The 19497-nt window shown below is 42.2% G+C and overlaps 1 protein-coding gene across 1 annotated transcript in view; it reads left to right on the top strand.

Annotated features, from left to right (window-relative positions):
- gbe1b (glucan (1,4-alpha-), branching enzyme 1b) overlaps window positions 1-19497 on the top strand; it is a 96865-nt gene that overhangs the window by 51179 nt on the left and 26189 nt on the right. Inside the window, exons 11-12 of the mRNA XM_031863499.1 lie at window positions 3600-3710; window positions 3793-3964. Of these exons, the coding sequence (XP_031719359.1) occupies window positions 3600-3710; window positions 3793-3964 (283 nt within the window). The remainder of the gene's footprint in view (window positions 1-3599; window positions 3711-3792; window positions 3965-19497) is intronic.

Below are 19497 nucleotides of genomic sequence, written 5' to 3'. Positions count from 1 at the left end.
GGGCGGACGGAATGACGGAAGGAAGGACGGGCGGACGGAATGACGGAAGGAAGGAAGGACGGAAATGGACGGAATGACGGACGGAAGGATGGACGGACAGAGCAGCATGGCTTATTTATAGATTAACGTGTGCACCAGTGATTCTCTCCCGGTTCCTCCAGCGGGCCCTCATGCTGTGTTTCGTCCCCAGCATGACTGAATGATATGACTCATTTACTGGCTGCAGAAGGCTGTTAGGACCAACAGGCTGTGAAAAATTAAGATATCCTAATGAGGACCAGATAAGGCGCACAGCACAAGTTTGGATGATTCGATCTGATTATGACCATAAAATGCTGTCACTCCTAATGGATAATGTTACAAAAGCCCTCTGATTTAACAAGCACCCTTCCCTCCAGCTACAATAGATTGAGATGTAATTGAAACAATTAAAGGCGGAGGTAGGTAGGGGGCTCGCCGGTCGCGGCAAGGAGAAGAGAAGGCGATGCAGAGACTTTTCTCCGGCTTCTCTCCGCTCCACAACTTGAATGACCTCCGAGTCAATTGTCCCGATTTTAGTTTCTGTTCATCGATTTATTTTTAATTGAATAAAATATCAGTCTGCACAGCTCTCTCCTTATTAGTTCAAGGGGGAAATCCATTTCTGGTCAACATACTTTGCTATGTCCATCACACTGGAAACACTTTCAATTAACATGCCTTAATAACATTCAGACTGCCAGCGAGCGATGATGGACTCTAGCTTGTTTGTGTAAACATGTCAGCGGCTTCATCTCTGACCGGTGATGCCCTCCTCTCGTATCCTTTAACGTTCGCATTTCAGCTTCATTCTACATTATTTTATTTTAGCTAATTGCACTCTCAGGCCTCCCTTGTATGGCGTTACTGGTGGTGTGAGATTTAGACGGTGACTCCTTTTAGCAAACCGAGGCTCGCTAAGGAGTGCCTTTCAGCTAAGTCGAGCTGGAAACATTTGTGTGGGCAGAATGTTCATTAATTTCAACAAAAACTGTGAAAGTATAAAAATAGGGATGCATTAACTTGATTTTTGGGATTGAGTGTTGCACACCTTCGTTTCCCGCTCATCTCTGGGGGCGGCACTGTATGTGAGAAGAGAGGATGTCCCCATAGCAACACTGTGCCAGTAAAGACAGGAGAGGAAGGATGCTCGGGCCAGCCACCAAATGTAAAACAAGAGCTTTACACTAAACACATCTCTAGCTCCGGGTCCTTCCCAGCATGATGGGATGGTAGGAGAGAGGCTCTGGAATCAGTCACAGTACGCCAGTGGCAGTGAGATGACCTCATCCTGCACCGCTGGATTTTTTTTCTTATTTTATTTCTGGCTCTGCCTAATTAATCTGGGCACTCTGGTTGGCTCCTGACAGCAGGCTTGTAAAGTAAGATTTGTGCACTGCTCATTATCTTTGATGAAGTGGAGTGTCAGTGGTGCCAGGAAGCTCGGCTGGTCGGGGCTGATGTGGGTGAGCTGGTGGTAGGGAAGTCGTCAACCCAGTCACTCTTGTCTCCGCTCCGACAGCCCCACTCCCGGATTAATTGCTCCCAGACCACTTTTGCGGTCGAACTGAATTGTAATGATTCATAAGGAAGTGTAAAGTGTCTGAGTGTACGTGGATGGGGAGGCGGACGGGATGATCTCTGGGGTATATTCTGCAGATTCAGTTGTTTGGCTTTTATATTGGAGCTGGTGAGAGGAAAAAAAAAAAAGAGGGCAGTATTTGGAGGATTGATTTATTTTCAGCTGGTGTGGCATTCTTAGTTTAGCTGCAGGAGGGAAATTCATTTTTAAACTTTATCACTATTCAATTTATCCGTACATTAACTATTGTACTGTAATATTCTCCATGATGCTACTAACCTTATCAACCTTAACAAGACACTGTCATTTAGAAGTGTCTTGAGAACAGACGCCTGATAACTGTGACCCATCTGCCTTGATTATTAGGAAATGTAATATATTAGATATGCATAGTCATAACATTTTTCACACATGTGGTGATATGTATGTACCTAATAATCTCCCCGATGTTTTTTCTATTTTTTTTTTTTTTTTTTTTTTTTTTTTTTTCCCCAAATCGATTTTCCAGCCTTCACTCGTATCCCGCTAGGTATACAAAGACTTTCTCGGTACCAATATGCAGTACCACTGAATATAGAGCTTGTACTATAGAAGCATCTGCTTTGTCAAATGAATGAATGTTTTTTTTAAAGTTGAATTAAAATAACCTTTTTTTTTGACCATTTACATTTATATTTTATTCCTTTTTTCTTACTTCCTTACTTATCCATTTATTTATTGAAATGTATTTTACCATTACATCTTAAAGTGCCTGAAAACTTGGCTTCATACCTCTCATTTTCCTCTAACATTAAATGGTCGTATAAATACACTTTAATCAACTTTAACAAAAACCGGACATTGACCGGTGGACATTAGAGCAAACCTGGCAGCTGGGGCGAGTAAATACAGTCTATGCCAAAACCTACTTGTGATTTAAAATGTAATCGTTGAAATGACAGTGATGTTTGTTCCGAGGTATGAGGTCCTCTGCATCAGGGGCCGTGTTGAGCTAAACCCAAAGAACAGCCAGCGTGGCTTGGCTCAAGGATCTGAGGCAGCGCACTGAGCTCAAAGGGAGTTAAAAGGTCTGAGAATTTTGTAGCGCATGCAGATGAGAAGTGCCTCACCGACGTTTTCTAGTGGCAGTGGGAATGACTAATACGGCCACACAAGGCTAAGGTTGGGAAGAGTGAATGTCAACAGATGGTGATATATAGAGCGGGAGAGCCTCTATTTAGGTGGACCAGCCAGTTCATCTCAGACATATTGATCGACACAATTACCTTCTTTACTCTGAGGATTATGGCTCTGTAGAGTAATATAAAGGTTTCCTGACATGTCAATCAGCTGTCACAGCAAATTCCACCCAGCAGACTTCAGCCTGTCACTGAGATGGGCTCTCCAACTCCCCCAGCATCAGACAGGCTGCATGTCTATCACCAAGTCACCAAGAGTTCTTGGAGGGCATAAACTCTTTTTTTTTTTCCCCCATTTAGGAGTGATATAGATACTATGGCTTTCTAACATCTCTTGTTTATTAAATCATCCACGTTGCCCACTACTGTCTGTGATTATCTTCACTCTGCCCCTGTGCTCTCGTTAGCTCCTCCACCTCCTGGAAATGACCAGCAGGACCTGTGCATGTAGGCAGGCCAGTGGCAGGGCATTGATTCCCTGGTTGGATTTATTGTTGAATCCCTCCGTTTGGATGAGAGGCTCTGACCTTGCCCATCTCAGGTGGGAAGGGCTGATGCCTTACTACCCATGGGCTGTAGTGAAGTTATTAAAAACTCCATTACCGCCATTCAAAGGTAGACATAACTCACAGTGCAGATATAGAGATGTCAAAACAGAGATTGATCTGAGAAAGAAGGGTAACTCAGAGAACCTTAAGAAAGGTAGAAAGACTGCCAGAACTGAAATACTGAGCTTTAGACATCAGTCAGAGCCCGAATGGATCTCTCAGCTACACATCTATCACTTCCCTTTTCAATAACCCCTCTCTGTCACCCTGTAGATCCTGAAGGAGTTAAAGGATGAGGACTGGGACATGGGCAATATCATCCACACACTGACCAACAGGCGCTATGGAGAGAAATGCATAGCCTATGCAGAGAGTCATGATCAGGTAAGCTATTCTCTACAAGATCCCACTCAAAAGTGTCTGGATTATCATGCTGTGGGTCATAAAACATGACCCACCGTTCCAGGCTCTGGTTGGGGATAAGAGCCTGGCCTTCTGGTTGATGGACAAGGAGATGTACACCAACATGAGCTCCCTGATTCCCATGACAGCCGTCATCGACCGCGGCATGCAGCTGCATAAGATGATCCGCCTCCTCACTCATAGTCTGGGCGGAGAAGGCTACCTCAACTTCATAGGTGAGTGATTGTGGTAACACCAAGACAATCGTACAACCTAGAAGTTGCCTGGAAATGATAGTGTATACAAGGATAAATACTATTGAGCAGTCATTAATAAATGTTGTGTTAGCCTTATGTGCAGCTCAAAAGGATCCTGTGTTTTGATGGTGTTCTGGTGGAATATTTCAGTGTTAAAACAATGAATCCATTGACAGAAAATTGACCAACAACAATTATTCTAACGCATTGTAAATTACATAAATGTGGTTTTGGAACCATTGGTCAGATAAAACAAGCAATTTGACATCACCTTTATCGCTAAGACATTTTACACTCATTGAATTGTTGAAAAGAATAATCGGCAGAAAAGTCTTTAACAAAAATAATCGACTGCTGCATCCCTGATATACTCTAATTATGTTTTTGCATAGAGGAGTTAATTTACACACATTCCAATTCAAAATTCTGGCTCATGATATACATAATGTATAATATTGTTGATTCAGCTCTCACATCATGTATCCTATTTCGTATAACACAGCATAACAAACTGCATAACATTGCTTTTCATATAATCATTCTCTCTCTGGATGGATGGATAGATAGATCCATCCATCCATCCATCTATGTCTTAATAGTCTATACAACGAACAGTCAAGAGGCAGTTGAGGTCGCGCTTGTGAGGCATCGTCCTTCTGCTTGGTTCAGTTTTTGTTGAGAGTTCATTTTAGATCTCCCTCATGTACCGTATTCATCCTGAATTTGAAGCTCTCCCCTCAGGCGGACACAACAATCGCTAAGCGTTCAATGAATGGATAGAAATGTACATTTATTCTCCTGTCCATCCAAGTCCTCTACGGGCAACAGGCAGAAACGGGCTTTAGTGTACATTTTTAATTGATGAGCTATTCCTTCTGTGTTTATTTGCACTACTGTTTTGGGGTGTTTTGTGCATTTATTTTTGTACATATCCTTTTGCCATAGTGTGTTTCTTTAGCTTCAGGGTAAGACAAACATAATTTACCTTTGCAATAATAAAGTTGTCCTAATTCACTAAGGCTTGAAGTAGCCCTTGTCACTTATTTTCTATTCGGGGTGAAGTGCTCGGTTATTGGATTTCTTTTATTTCTTTCATGGGTACATCCTCGGAGTAGCTCGCGACCAATGAGTCAAGGCTGATGATAGGCATCAAAGGAACCTTTTGAAGTGGGGTTGACATTAATACGTTCAAGAGCCGATGGTGAAATACAGGACAAAGGCTGTCTGAGATCGGATAGGTTACCGGTTTTCTTTTTCCACATCGATTCCAATTCACAGTCACTGTTGAGATGCATCTCGCATCATCTGAGCTTTATCGAGGCCTGCTGGTAAAGATAATAAAGTGATAATTAATGATGTTGGCAGTTGACCTTGGTTGAAGAGAATGCGTTTCCTCGGATGAGCCTCACTAATGTAAACGCAGCCTGCCATTGTGATCCACAGCATTTTAGCGCCACCTGGTGATCAGGTGATCAGGTCAAGCTCTGAGTCCAAACAATCAAAGTATTTCTGCAATACCTGAGCTGCCTCTTTGGATTCATTATCGCTCAGTATTCACTACGATGTCCAGTCTTACTCTGTGGAAAGAGTGAAACACCCTGTGAATCTACTCTGATGTGTCTGGGGGGGGGGGGGGCACAATCAAAGCGTCTGACAATCATAACGGCGCAGCTCATAATGAACAGGATGTCAGAGAACTGACCCCCTGTGGGCTGTTGAAGGACAGTTGATGGTAATCTCATCTCATTCTCTGGCTTAAGTAGAGCTAAAAGTCGCACTCTGCTGTGCTTTGTGTCTCATGTACTTTTACTCTCAATCAGTGCAGCATCAGAATCATCAAGAGATGGTGGAGTGGTTGAAGAACAATACTTGAAGTGGCTATTTGACAATGGTTTCGTTAAATCAGTCTAATCCCTTATCTTTTGTGAAAATAGATTTAAGCTGGTCATTTGCCATCTTAACCTTAACCCATACTTTTGTCTTTGGATCTTTTGATCAGATGTACTGTATTATTGCACAGCCGAAAGCCATAAACATATACAGTAGCTAAAGGACAATCTTTTATGAGTTTCTTGTGTCAGTTGATGACTGAATTAGCCAGTAACTATTTGATGCATTGCAGATTGAAATGCTTCAATCTGGCTAAATAAGGCAATAATAAATGGGCATGAAAAGGGAATGCAACTCATTAACTCACTGTATTTATTAAGCCGAGCCCAGTTGACTACTACTCCATGTTGAGTAGTTGCATTTCTCTTACAAAGCGACAACAGAATAAGAAAATGGCTTGTATTCTTTACACTTTCCATTGATAAAAATGGGGATGATCATCTTGTCCAAGTAGTAATACGTACTATATGTACGATATATTAACCTTTTATACTATCTATACATTTGTCCATGCTTCCCATTGGCCTCCACTTGTAAATCCTTGTGTTTTTATCTTCCGCATCAGTCCTTTCTATGTTTTTATAGAATAAATCTTAATTCAAGCTGCTAAAACGATAGACGCTGAGACTTGGGTGTCGATAATAAATCCCTGTATTTTATATTCACTTAAACTACAGAATGTCAATCTGTAAATTCCTTCAGAGTCCTCCACCTGTCTTGATATAATGTGGAAACATGTCCCTCACCGTTGTCTTGTAAAATCGCCCCTTAATGGCAATCTTGCTTCTCCTCCTCCTAGCTGTAAGCCGTTTTTAAACCTCTAGATCAATGATAATTCTTCTTGCTGATGTAGTTTTCTCCACAGTCCAGACTTAAAGCCTTTTATTACCCGTTCTACTGAAGGAACAGATGGATACTTTATCACACATACGACTTTCCTCCACTCCCTCAGTTATTCTAATTTCTTCAAAGGGGTTGTTTTGATTTTTTCCATTTCAACTTTTGTTTAAACCTTTCATGCATCAGTAAATCTGTCAGTTTTTGTTTATAGGTGTTGTATCATAGAAGCACAAACTCCATTGTAGTATTGACGGAGCCATAACAAAAGTAAAATCAAGTCCTCCTTTTCAAGATGATTACTTCACAGTTATGCCTAATTGTGCTCCATTTCTTTAAATCAGAGATGGCAGAATTAATCAGACAAATTAGGCAGACTTGCATTTCAAACTTTAAAGTACACATTTTGTCAAGTAATGCTCAGTGGTTTGAAGATCAGTTATGAAAAGGAGACCCGTATTAAGGTAGGCAGAAAAACTAATATCGTTCTCTTTGGAGATCTTCTGATGGCTGACTCAAAGAATGGTGCTATCATCTTGTGACAACAGTTATAAAAGATGAAAGTTCAAAGTTATCCTGAAGAACACAAAACCTGAAAGCAACACACCGCTCTAAAGTTCATCCCTGAGAACTTCCGCCTATCAGGCGAGCGTTGGGGGAAAGAAAATCAAGTAGATCTGAGATGACATGTCGTGTCAGTAGATCAATGTCGACACTCATTTAGTCAGTGCTCAGCAAGAGCAAATTGTTTGAGCAAGCAAATCAATTGAAAGTGTCTAACCTAGAAAAAAACATTTATTTACTCATGACCAATAGCAAACACCACACAGCAAGAGGACAGAGGGAGCGTCGGCGTTCGAGAGGCCGGGAGATGGATACTGTAAAGGATGTGGAGTGTCAATGACATTAAAGCACCGAGTGGCGTGGCAATAATGAAACGCCTCAGTGGTTTTATCATTACATCAGCAGGGACAGAATGGAGGCACTTGCACTTTCTGACTTTCAGGGCTCACAGAGACTTAAGATAACCTTGCAGATTTACAGTCTAAATCATTGAGCTAAGAACTTCTCCCAGCACTCCGTATTCATAGATTGCTACAATGCAACGGGCAACTGTTGTACTGCAGCCTTGGACAGTGAATTTCAAACCAGCGCTCCCTCCTCATACATTTCAAATAGATAATCTCACTGAGAGCGAACTGCTTGCAGGCTTGTGGTTTCGGAGGAACACGGCACTGACACCGCTGCTTGTTGGACCAGTAATGCTTATTTTATGTGCAGAGTGGGAGTGTATGTTAACACAGTAACAGGAAATCAATCTAGCAAGTGCAAATAATCATTGTATCGTGTTTGCAGCCTCTTTTTTTTTTTTTTTTGTCTCATTGCATCTGAAACTTGTGACTCTCGCCCTCCCATCCCCTCTGATTCCCTCATTGATCTTCCTTTGCCAGAATCCCTCCAATGGAAAACACATTGATCCTTGGCTTCTTCTTGTGCTGCTAATTACTGAGGGGACTGTGTCACTGTCGGGCCCTTATCTGATGCAGGGCTGTGTAGAGGAGTAATGGGATGTGCCAGCTGAAAAGCTGTCTGACATAACCTTGTGTAAACATGGTTGCCCCCAATTAATCATATATGTATTGGAACCACCATCAATTTAAGCATCAACATGATCCAACAAACTTTTTTCAACTCTTAGCATGGGTTCAAAATCTTAGTGCAACTTCTTAAAATAAATGTAATGACTTTCTCTTATTTCGGTGTTTTACCGATCAAGTTCTATTGGCTATGATAACATTTAACTCAACACCCTAATTGCTGACATATGAGGATGTGGTGACCTTTCCAACAGGGCATGGTGTAATCTAAACCCTAAACCATAACCTCTTCTTCTTGTAAAGTTGGTCACGTTTTCCTAAATAAAAGTTTTTGATTTAGATTTGATTTCTTTACAAAACAGAGTCGACAGCCGTGCTAGCTGCTCTGTGAGGCTATATAGGCACAATGAGCTAAATGTTATAACTTGCAATTTTATGGCAATCCACCCAGTAGTTGTTTCACTTAAAATCACAAATGTTAACCAGCTGGTGTCAGTAAAGGAATATTCCGAGGATCACAATTCATCCTCTGGAGACCATGCACGTCGGTACCAAATTTCTTGGCAATCCATCCAATAGTTATTGAGATATTTCAGTTTGGACCAGATTAACCCACCAACACTGCCTTGCCCAGAACCATGCAGCTAGCATTAATTGCTCTTTATATCGGTGGTCTATTACAATTTGGGGATTTTACTTGTAAATATGTAATTTTGGCCATCAGCCCCAAAATAACATTGGACTCACCAAGTTCATTTCTGAGATCAAAAGTGGAAGAAACATTAAAAACATTTAGGTTTTATGTAAACATCCATCACAGTTTGGAGACGCACTTCCTGGGTCCACTGTGACCTTCCATACTTGCTGTTGGTTGTGTGTGTGTGTGTGTGTGCAGAGTTTGTCTGTGCGATTTACCTGCAAATACACTGGTTAAGATAATCTGGATGTTAACAACTTAACCTTCCTGACTACTAGTGTTTCCCCACATGTCTGACTTCATTGTAGTCCGACATGGTAAAGAAAACGGCAATTATCCTTTAATGAATGTTCAAAAAACTAACTTTGTATATATTATACTGAAACCCCTCACGGTATTTTATCTCAGGTAACAGTGCCCCAGATATATTATGAGACATAAATGATGATTGTATTCATGTGTGTATTGTGGTAAGAATCCATCATATTTCGTCCTTTTTACAGACTGTGCTATCTGGTTTATTTCAGCTGTGAGGAGGCACAGGAAGGTTATTATCACGGTGATTAATGCAGGCATATGGGAGGAACATTGCCGTGTTATCGTAGAGGAGAGGGAAATGATTACCTAATGGAGGTGTGTCCAATGTGTTTCTTTAAAGCCGAAATGAAAAGAAGAGTCAAAGACTTCCACGGGGCACTGAATCAACCTGAACAGGAAATCAATCATCTCCACTAGACTTTATAAAATAATAACATTAGGAAACTGAAAGCAAATACAGGCAAAAAGAGGCTGCTGTGCTTACACTGTTAATGAAGTGTAGCTCTTTTGAGAGCTTTTATCAAAGCTGCAGCCTGTATCTGGGGGCTCTATCGTGGACAGAATAGGCAGATCACTGTTTTTTTCCCTTCTTACTTGTGTGTGTGTGTGTGTGTGTGTGTGTGTGTGTGTGTGTGTGTGTGTGCGTGCGTATGCCACACACCCACAACGCAAGTGGATGATAAGGAATAGCTCATTAATGTGAAAGTCCACACTACAACATTTTCACACTTGCATACTTTGAATTTCTGCATGCATTTTGTTGTGTGGCGGAGTTCCTATGTGTGCAGGTCAAGTGTGGGCCAATAGATCAAGTCACATCGTGTTGAAATATCTCGAGGGCAGTGTGGAGTAGCACTTCCTTTATATGCTCGTTATTTTGCCCCGACAGTGTTCACGCCTGTTCGGTTCCCGCAGTCTTAAACCAAAGAACAAAAATGATCCATTGTTTGCTTTTGGTTCTAGCCCATTTAGGGTTCACACTGACTTATTACAAACAAAGCAAGAGTTGTAAACATGGACTGACGGGTAACTCATTCACTGGACAGTTTGGGTGACCTATTCTGCATCATCGGCGCTACATGGGGCCCGTGGGGGGAAAATCAAAACTGAATTTATTTCAGTGACCGACCGCAAGTGACGCTGTGCTCACGGGTGCCTGAAGTCTTCACTTATTTTTCCGCGGTAGTCACAAAAAGCTCCGACAAAGAGAAATCGATGGTCATGAGCAGCAGTTCAGACTGTAACGGAAGGTTGGAGACGGCAGACAGAAGGGAGCCGTCGTATGCGGCAGTGCGATTGGAAACAATTGTTGCCATAATCGGCACACAGCTGATGCAAAAAAAAAATAATTTGTTTTTGAATTCAGCTGGTCTCAGTGCATTAGTTCGGTCAATGACATAGATAGCAGTGTTCTCACTTTCTCACATGAACAAGACCAAACGGTCCCGTACGTCAGTGTCTTTTCACCACAGTAAACAAGTTAACATCCGAAAAAATCCCACTTGAGAAGTCGACTGTAGTGCAGGGATGCCAATGTCTGGCCTACAGGGACGGGTTGTTACGGTTGGATTTGGCAGTGTAGAGCCAGTGTAGCTGGCAAGACGGTGTTTGGGACGCTTTTGAACAGGTTTGGTTATTAGCAAATATCATAGATAATTGTTAATATTAATAGAATTATTAATAGATAATATCGATAATAACAGGGCACCAACACTATGTAGGTGCAGTAGCTCAGAAAGGAATTGAATTGCTAAGTAATTATTAATTACCAAAAGTAATTATATTGAATAATACGATTTAATTGACATAAAAATCACCTTGGTGCGCCACCTTTCTTAACAAAATGTTAGCGACTTAATGTAGTCCCATAAAATAGTCTTATGAGATATACTAAGCACATCAATTTGGAACTCTTGATTAATACTTAGATTGATAACTGTAACTAAAGTGTGTGTCTCTGTGAGAGAGACAGAGAATGGCGTTCTGGCTTCAAAATGGTGACTGAGCACAAAACTAAATGGCTGACAAAGTAAAACGACAAAGATGGCTGAATCACATGATGGCCGCTTTTTTGTCTTGAGTGAACACGTGTTCAGTCATAACAGAGTGAATAGTGCAAGAGTTTTGAGATTCTCTCTGAATGTCTATGTCTGTGTTTAAAACCAATGCACAGTTTATGTGCGTGATTGTAATACGTGTCGGATAACATGCTGGGTTAGAAAAGATTATAAGTGTGCATGCAAGACACTTAGTCCGTGTGAAGCATAACTAACACATCAATTTTGGCAAAGTCTGTACTGGATCAGACCCAGTTACATTACTTTGTCCATGGAGGAAAACTTGCTTGATGCTTTTTGTTGCTTGAAAAGTTGTAGCTGCTGTTGCTAAACTTGTTTACTCTGGGTTAGCGGTGCATCCTGATCGGTCTTCCAGGTCCCTGCTGTGAAAGAACGGTTCTGTGTATGCCTGTTCAGTTAGCAGGCCATACCTGAGAGACGAGGAGTTGAACAGCAGCGCAGCTCTTGCTGCTTGCAAAGGTGAAAGGGAAGAGACAGCTGAAGTCTGCTGCTCCTTGCAGTGGAGGAGAGAGGGGGGAGAGGGGGAGAGAGAGAGAGGGAGAGAGGGAGAACAAAGGGAAGTTTGCTGCTAGTTATGGGTTTTGCCTCTAGGCGTGATAACGGAAGGATCCTGGGAAACTGATTAAAAATGGCCCAACGACAGGTAGCCAAGTTGCACAGAAAACAGCTTGTGTGTTCTATGATATTGGTTGAGCTCTGTTGGAAACATTGAATGATCTTAAATGAATGTTAAGCTGTGCGACCACAAGTTTATCAATAGCTGCACGCATGAACTCACTGAAGACAAGGGATGAGATTGGAAAAAGGATCTGTGCTAAGTGTGGGGGGGGGGGGACAATACTTTCTGATTTGTATCTCGATGGCATCAGCTGGAAGGAACACTAGTCTGCAGCACACTATTATTACTATTATTTATATAACTGCCATTGAGATGTATTTACACATTCTTGAACGGATCGTTCCGGCCCTCCTAGAACACTGCGATGATATGCTGTTGCACATATAATGAAGGGTTTAGTTTTTGTCCCAATGAGCCAATTATGACTGATGAGCACATCTTCAACTAGAGAGTAGGAACGAATCAGGGAAATCCTTTGGCTGGAAAAACTGAGCCCCGAGAAGCCAAAGCCAAATGACATACTATTTGCATACAGCATGCACTGTATACACATTTTATATATACATTTATTTTTTTCCAGTATACAACAAGTCAAAGTACTTTCATTATTTACTCGGAGCCGATACACAATGTGGGATGACAGATGCCAGTCAGACTTCAGCTTTTGGAGAACTGCTGCTCATTAAACTTCAAGAGAACGCTTGTCCAGTTTTTTTGTTTGTTTTTGTTTTTGAGAGGTTTTCGTTGAGCTATTTCATATCACCATCCACAATTTTGTTTAAACAAGTTTGCGGCTGTGAATAACTCCACCATTTCCCTTTTGTGCATTGCTTTTTGGGACTACAGAGTCCATCAACAGCGCACGTTTAGTATTCCAATATCAATACACTATGTCCCTTAAACCAGCTTAGAATGTATGTTGCATGGAATTGGGACACAGCTCTTTGTAAATAAATATATAAAAAAATAAAATACCTGTGTAGCTCAGGTCGCCATGGATCTGTTGTCTGTGGCATGTAAAGTACAACAACCCTCTGAGGTGGATCAATGTGTGTAATGCACAGTTCGGATTGCAAAAAGCCATCAAACTCATTCTTCAGCATAACATGTTTAATACAACAGTGGTTGCTCTCACTCACACCACCTGCATGTACCCTATGCAACACGGTGCAACACAGAGAACATGTCGAAAGTCATTCTGGGAAATGAAGGAACTCAAAAGTACTGTAGATGTTGAGCCAGACAGAGGGAGGACAAAAATAGTAAATTATGCATTGAACATCACATATGGATGCCTGACAGAGTATCTGAATGTTGTTTTTTTTCCTCCTTGAGAATGAGCTCCCCGGGGTAATCGTGGGGCTTATTCCTTAGGTGCTACTTAAAGGGAGGAGCCTCGAGCACAGTGTTTTCTTTTATGCCATTGCTCTCGCTTGACAGGTCTTGAAATCACGTCAATGCTACCTGAATCCACAGAATGTTATGCTTGCTGTGACTGCCTTTGTAAAATGAGAAGGAAAGAAATCATCTTTCTTTTCTTGAAGGAAGTTTGTCAAATTGTAGCATGTCCTTGACCTCTTTCATTCAGCACAATCCCCCGACAGTTTCTAGTTTTCTTCTGTATTAGTTTAGGTGATAGTAATCTAGTTCTATGATTTCAGATGGAAAAAAATCAAGCTATTTAGACTTAGCCACTCACTTCCCCAATTTTTTGAACTCTGGATGTAGGCTAATCACTGGTACTGCCCTCGAACTGTGCTCACCCCATAAGCCTACAGAGCCGCTCAACCACCAACGATCTGCCACTCCACACCAGTTTATGCGGTAAAACAGTGGAGAGGGGACAACCTCACCGTGTGCATTAAATTCTGATTGACTGTATCCTAAAATACAATATATCAGGCAGGAAGGGGTACGCCTGCACAGGCCAAAATGTATAGCTCGTATAGAACAAGCAGTCTATTAATACTGTAAACTGTCACATAGTATGTCTCCCAATTCCTGGTACCCAGTGCAAATCACAGATGTGGAGAAAACCCAAATGCCCGTTAAGTAAGTTGGAAAGAAGAACTACAGTTCTGTTAACTGTGTTTCCATTAATCTCCAGTGAAGGGGACTGGATTTCTTAGTTTAAGAAATCAGGCTGTTGCAGAGAGACTTCGGTGCTTGAGAAGCATGCCAATATAGCCATATAGCTTTATATGGTGGACTGTGCATCTGCATCTTGTATGCTTAGTCTGCACAACAGCCGTTATCAGTTCTTCACACACCCGTTTGTCCCCGTCAGGATCCAGGTTGGCCGATTGGGCCTGGTGCACCGTGGCCTGCAACAATTTCCCCCCAGTGCCTGAGGTTGTCCATCACAGTGCTGCCTGCAGCTAAGTCATTTCCACATCCCTCAGTGTTGTTCCAATGGCTGGATAGTCCAGGGGTGGCTAATATCTATAATATGATAACGGTACACTGTATCGCTCAATACAAGGCATTCAGGTCAATACACATTATCAACCAAACAATTCAACATTTGTTTTGTTCAAAATGTGTTGGAACTGTAAAGTGGTGTCATTGTTGAGCGGAGAGGGAGGATGATGAACGCTGAGGAAGGCTCTTGAATTGGGCTGTTTCATCCTTGAGGCTCTGAGGATGCCGGGAAGATGACGCATTGGGCTGTTTCATCCTTGAGGCTCTGAGGATGCCGGGAAGATGACGCATTGGACAGTCCCTCTAGTGGCCGCAGAGCACTATCGAGAACATCATCGTCTTTTTGCTTGAGGGCAGTCATGCCTACCAGACGTATCGACTGCCGACTTGGGGCCGTGACGTGGCCCACAGCGGCTGTAACATCCATGGTGAAATTGCTCATTTGTGTCGCTAAGGCAGATACAAAAACAGCTCAGTCAAAACTGGCAGCCTGAAACTTTAAGAGACTCCTGCCATGATTGCTTGACACACACTAGTTTTCTTTAGGCACTGGAAGAGTAACAATGTGGCCTCTGGGGTCACAATGGTTACTCCTGATGGTCCTAGACACAGGCTTCAAAACACTGGGAGAGTCTCAAGTACATCCCAGAATGGACAGGACAAGACTGCATTGTCTTCAGTCCTGCCAGGAAGTGTGGAGATGTCTTCAGTCTGTAAAATTGCTGAGGGTTTTTTTCTATGTAGAATGAAACCCGTCTGAAACAGATTTACAGTACATCAGCTGATCTCCTTACTCAACGAAAAGTAACCGAGATGATCACGCCAAATGGATCCGAAACCCATCCAAAGCATAAGTTATACACATTACACTGTGCTGTATTTTCAAGAAAATAAGTTTTCACTTCAGGGCACACCAATGTCCTGTTTCTTCAATGCGGTTCTCCTTGCTCAAAGGACTTTTGTTATAACTTTCATTCCTTGTTGGTGATTTGTGACCATCATATCTCGAAAATGAATGACCACATTGGAGTAAAACGTAATCTATTTCAAACTCCCACGATGAAGAAATCTGAAGATTTTGTTGATCTTTTGACCTTCTCTCTTGCGCTATGGCAGCGGTTCCCAAACTTTTTAGGCCACGCACCCCCTTCTACATCCCGACCGGGTTCACGCACCCTCAATCCCCCACACCTTAAAAAAAAAGCAACAGAGCCTATTTATAGCCGCATAAAAATCGGACCAATGAGAGAACAGCTCGCGCGTGGCGTTTGTTTACAAGATTAAAAAACACAAATCTTCCTGCACCGTGCCTTCGTAAAGGTAACGGACATACACCAGAGGATTGGCCAGATTGGCCACATCTGTAGACTCGTCTACTTGCAGAGAGTAAAACTCACTCTTCTTCACGCGACCGATTAATGTAGCCAGGATGTCTTCGGACAAAGCATCGATGCTGCGCGACAGTGTTGTTGGACACCGGGATCACGTCCAACGTTTTTGCTTCTCTCTCTCCATCATACATTCTACCATCTCTCTGGCAGCTGGCAAGCACACGTCTTCGGCGATTGTGTGAGGTAGCCCCTTTCTTGCTATTCTGTGACCAGATATGAGGCCCGTAGTGTGTTTTTTGTAGACCCAATGTTAGCCAGAACCTCACTGCACTGTCTCCTAAAAATTACGTTCCCCCAAAACTAAAATGCATTCTCAATTACGTTTGACCAAAAACGTATTTTCTCCCTGATTACGTTTGTGTTTGACTTATTACATTGACTTATTACAAATACGTTTCTAATCAACATTTTATCACTTTAACCTTTTTTCCCTCTCCGCCTCTCCTCCCTATTACGCGGTCAGAATACTACCAAAAGGCCGAGCAACGAGGAACATTACGCGGCTACAATACCTCCACGAAGGCCCGCGTGTAAAATCCGGGAGTAACCGCGACTCTCTTAAGGGTTAGGTTTGGGTGGGGACGTGGCTTCCTAGTGGAAGTTATGGTTAGAGTTAGATGGATACAAATACAGTGGGTACGGAAAGTATTCAGACCCCTTTACATTTTTCACTCTTTGTTTCATTGCAGCCATTTGTTAAAATCAAAAAAAGTTCATTTTATTTCTCATTAATGTACACTCAGCACCCCATCTTGACAGAAAAAAACAGAAATTTAGAATATTTGCAAATTTATTAAAAAAGAAAAACTGAAATATCACATGGTCATAAGTATTCAGACCCTTTGCTCAGTATTGAGTAGAAGCACCCTTTTGAGCTAGTACAGCCATGAGTCTTCTTGGGAATGATGCAACAAGTTTTTCACACCTGGATTTGGGGATCCTCTGCCATTCTTCCTTGCAGATCCTCTCCAGTTCCGTCAGGTTGGATGGTGAACGTTGGTGGACAGCCATTTTCAGGTCTCTCCAGAGATGCTCAATTGGGTTTAGGTCAGGGCTCTGGCTGGGCCAGTCAAGAATGGTCACAGAGTTGTTCCGAAGCCACTCCTTTGTTATTTTAGCTGTGTGCTTAGGGTCATTGTCTTGTTGGAAGGTGAACCTTCGGCCCAGTCTGAGGTCCAGAGAACTCTGGAAGAGGTTTTCTTCCAGGATATCTCTGTACTTGGCCGCATTCATCTTTCCTTCAATTGCAACCAGTCGCCCTGTCCCTGCAGCTGAAAAACACCCCCATAGCATGATGCTGCCACCACCATGTTTCACTGTTGGGATTGTATTGGGCAGGTGATGAGCAGTGCCTGGTTTTCTCCACACATACCGCTTAGAATTAACGGCAAAAAGTTCAATCTTGGTCTCATCAGACCAGAGAATCTTATTTCTCATAGTCTGGGAGTCCTTCATGTGTTTTTTGGCAAACTCTATGCGGGCTTTCATATGTCTTGCACTGAGGAGAGGCTTCCGTCGGGCCACTCTGCCATAAAGCCCCGACTGGTGGAGGGCTGCAGTGATAGTTGACTTTGTGGAACTTTCTCCCATCTCCCTACTGCATCTCTGGAGCTCAGCCACAGTGATCTTTGGGTTCTTCTTTACCTCTCACCAAGGCTCTTCTTCCACGATTGCTCAGTTTGGCTGGACGGCCAGGTCTAGGAAGAGTTCTGGTCGTCCCAAACTTCTTCCATTTAAGGATTATGGAGGCCACTGTGCTCTTAGGAACCTTGACTGCTGCAGAAATTCTTTTGTAACCTTGGCCAGATCTGTGCCTTGCCACAATTCTGTCTCTGAGCTCCTTGGGCAGTTCCTTCGACCTCATGATTCTCATTTGCTCTGACATGCACTGTGAGCTGTAAGGTCTTATATAGACAGGTGTGTGCCTTTCCTAATCAAGTCCAATCAGTTTAATTAAACACAGCTGGACTCCAATGAAGGAGTAGAACCATCTCAAGGAGGATCAGAAGAAATGGACAGCATGTGAGTTAAATATGAGTGTCACAGCTAAGGGTCTGAATACTTATGACCATGTGATATTTCAGTTTTTCTTTTTTAATAAATTTGCAAAAATTTCTACATTTGTTTTTTTTTTTGTCAAGATGGGGTGCTGAGTGTACATTAATGAGAAATAAAATGAACTTTTTTTGATTTTAGCAAATGGCTGCAATGAAACAGAGTGAAAAATTTAAAGGGGTCTGAATACTTTCCGTACCCGCTGTATATAAAATATACCTCCATAACCCCCCGCCACTCTCGGCTCATACCTCCCCAGCAACGAGGCACATCACCCGGCCTCCAGAATGTCCCCCGGGTGAAATCCGGGACTTGGTTTTATGGTTCCGAGTGGGGCCGCTCACCCGTTGGCGCCGGACACAAGGTCTCCAGCCGCCCCCGCCGTGAGTCACCCCATCGTCAGGTCTGTCAGCCCTCGGAACAGGCCGCGGGGCAACAACTTGTGGGTGGCGGGGGTAGAGGCGAGGCAGATCACAGAAAAATAATAGACTAGAGTATGGCAAAGATATGTTGATGAGAAACTTATTTGTAATACGTCAAACACAAACGTAATCGGGGAGAAAATACGTTTATGGTCAAACGTAATTGAGAATGCATTTTAGTTTTGGGGGAATGTAATTTTTAGGAGAGAGGACTGCACCATTAGACCACCATTACATTTTTGCACCACACTTTGGGAATCCCTGCGCTATGGTTGGCTATGTTATGTTATGTTATTATGGCCAACCTTTTAGTGGTCAACATATCTCTAAAACAAATAAAATGTTACTATTAAGAAGAATCATATTTATTTTTGCTGACCTTGTGACTTATACTGTTGACACCATCATTACTGGAAACTTCTCATCTCATGTCCTGTTACTAACGCAGCCACACGGTTTGCTGTTCTTACTGATTTCCCCAGGATTTGAGTCAAATGACCTGTTTGCAACTTCATATCTCTGTAAATTCAGATATGGTATTTTGCATTTAGTAAGAGAAGTTAAATTCATGTTGAAAGGCATGTGGGGCGGCTTTGATGATGTGCTCAGTGTGATGAGAAAATGTAAGAAAGAAAGAGAGAGAGAGAATTTGTCAGTTATAATTTAAGTTGTTTAAAGAACAAATTACCTCCAGTGACACGAGGCTACAGTTACGCTGTTTGATTTTCTTTATGAATGCTGTATTGCCCATTAAAAAGTCAAGATTTAACAGAAAAGGATATTTTTAACTACCAGCTGGTGTTTTTGTGATGGCATTACAGATGTGTAGTTGACATCAAAATTAAGGTAAAGTTTGAAGATGAGTGTGGCCCTCCTACTTTACCATCACAAACTGGTCTCGAGTGTTTTATAGGCGCGCATGTGTACTTGATGAGATTATTTGCATGTGAAATATCAATACAGGACTTTCAGACGCGCCATGAATGTGTAGTTTACACATTCTTCTTGTTGTAGTGCAGGGAAGAAAATCTGTCTTTGACTGCCAGTGTTTCAAGTCTGAAATGTAATTTTCTTCTTTACATTTCAAGTTCAGATGTGTAGGAGGCTCGTTATTCATGCAGATGTCACAAGAAAAGGCGCTCTCTCTCTCTCTCTCTCTCTCTCTCTCTCTCTCTCTCTCTCTCTC

This window comes from Anarrhichthys ocellatus, unplaced genomic scaffold (assembly GCF_004355925.1).
Source record: "Anarrhichthys ocellatus isolate YVR2014 unplaced genomic scaffold, GSC_Weel_1.0 scaffold29, whole genome shotgun sequence".
NCBI classification, from domain to species: Eukaryota; Metazoa; Chordata; class Actinopteri; order Perciformes; family Anarhichadidae; genus Anarrhichthys; species Anarrhichthys ocellatus.
Note: the sequence above shows the minus strand (reverse complement) of the source record. Positions and strands in the feature narration are given on the sequence as shown.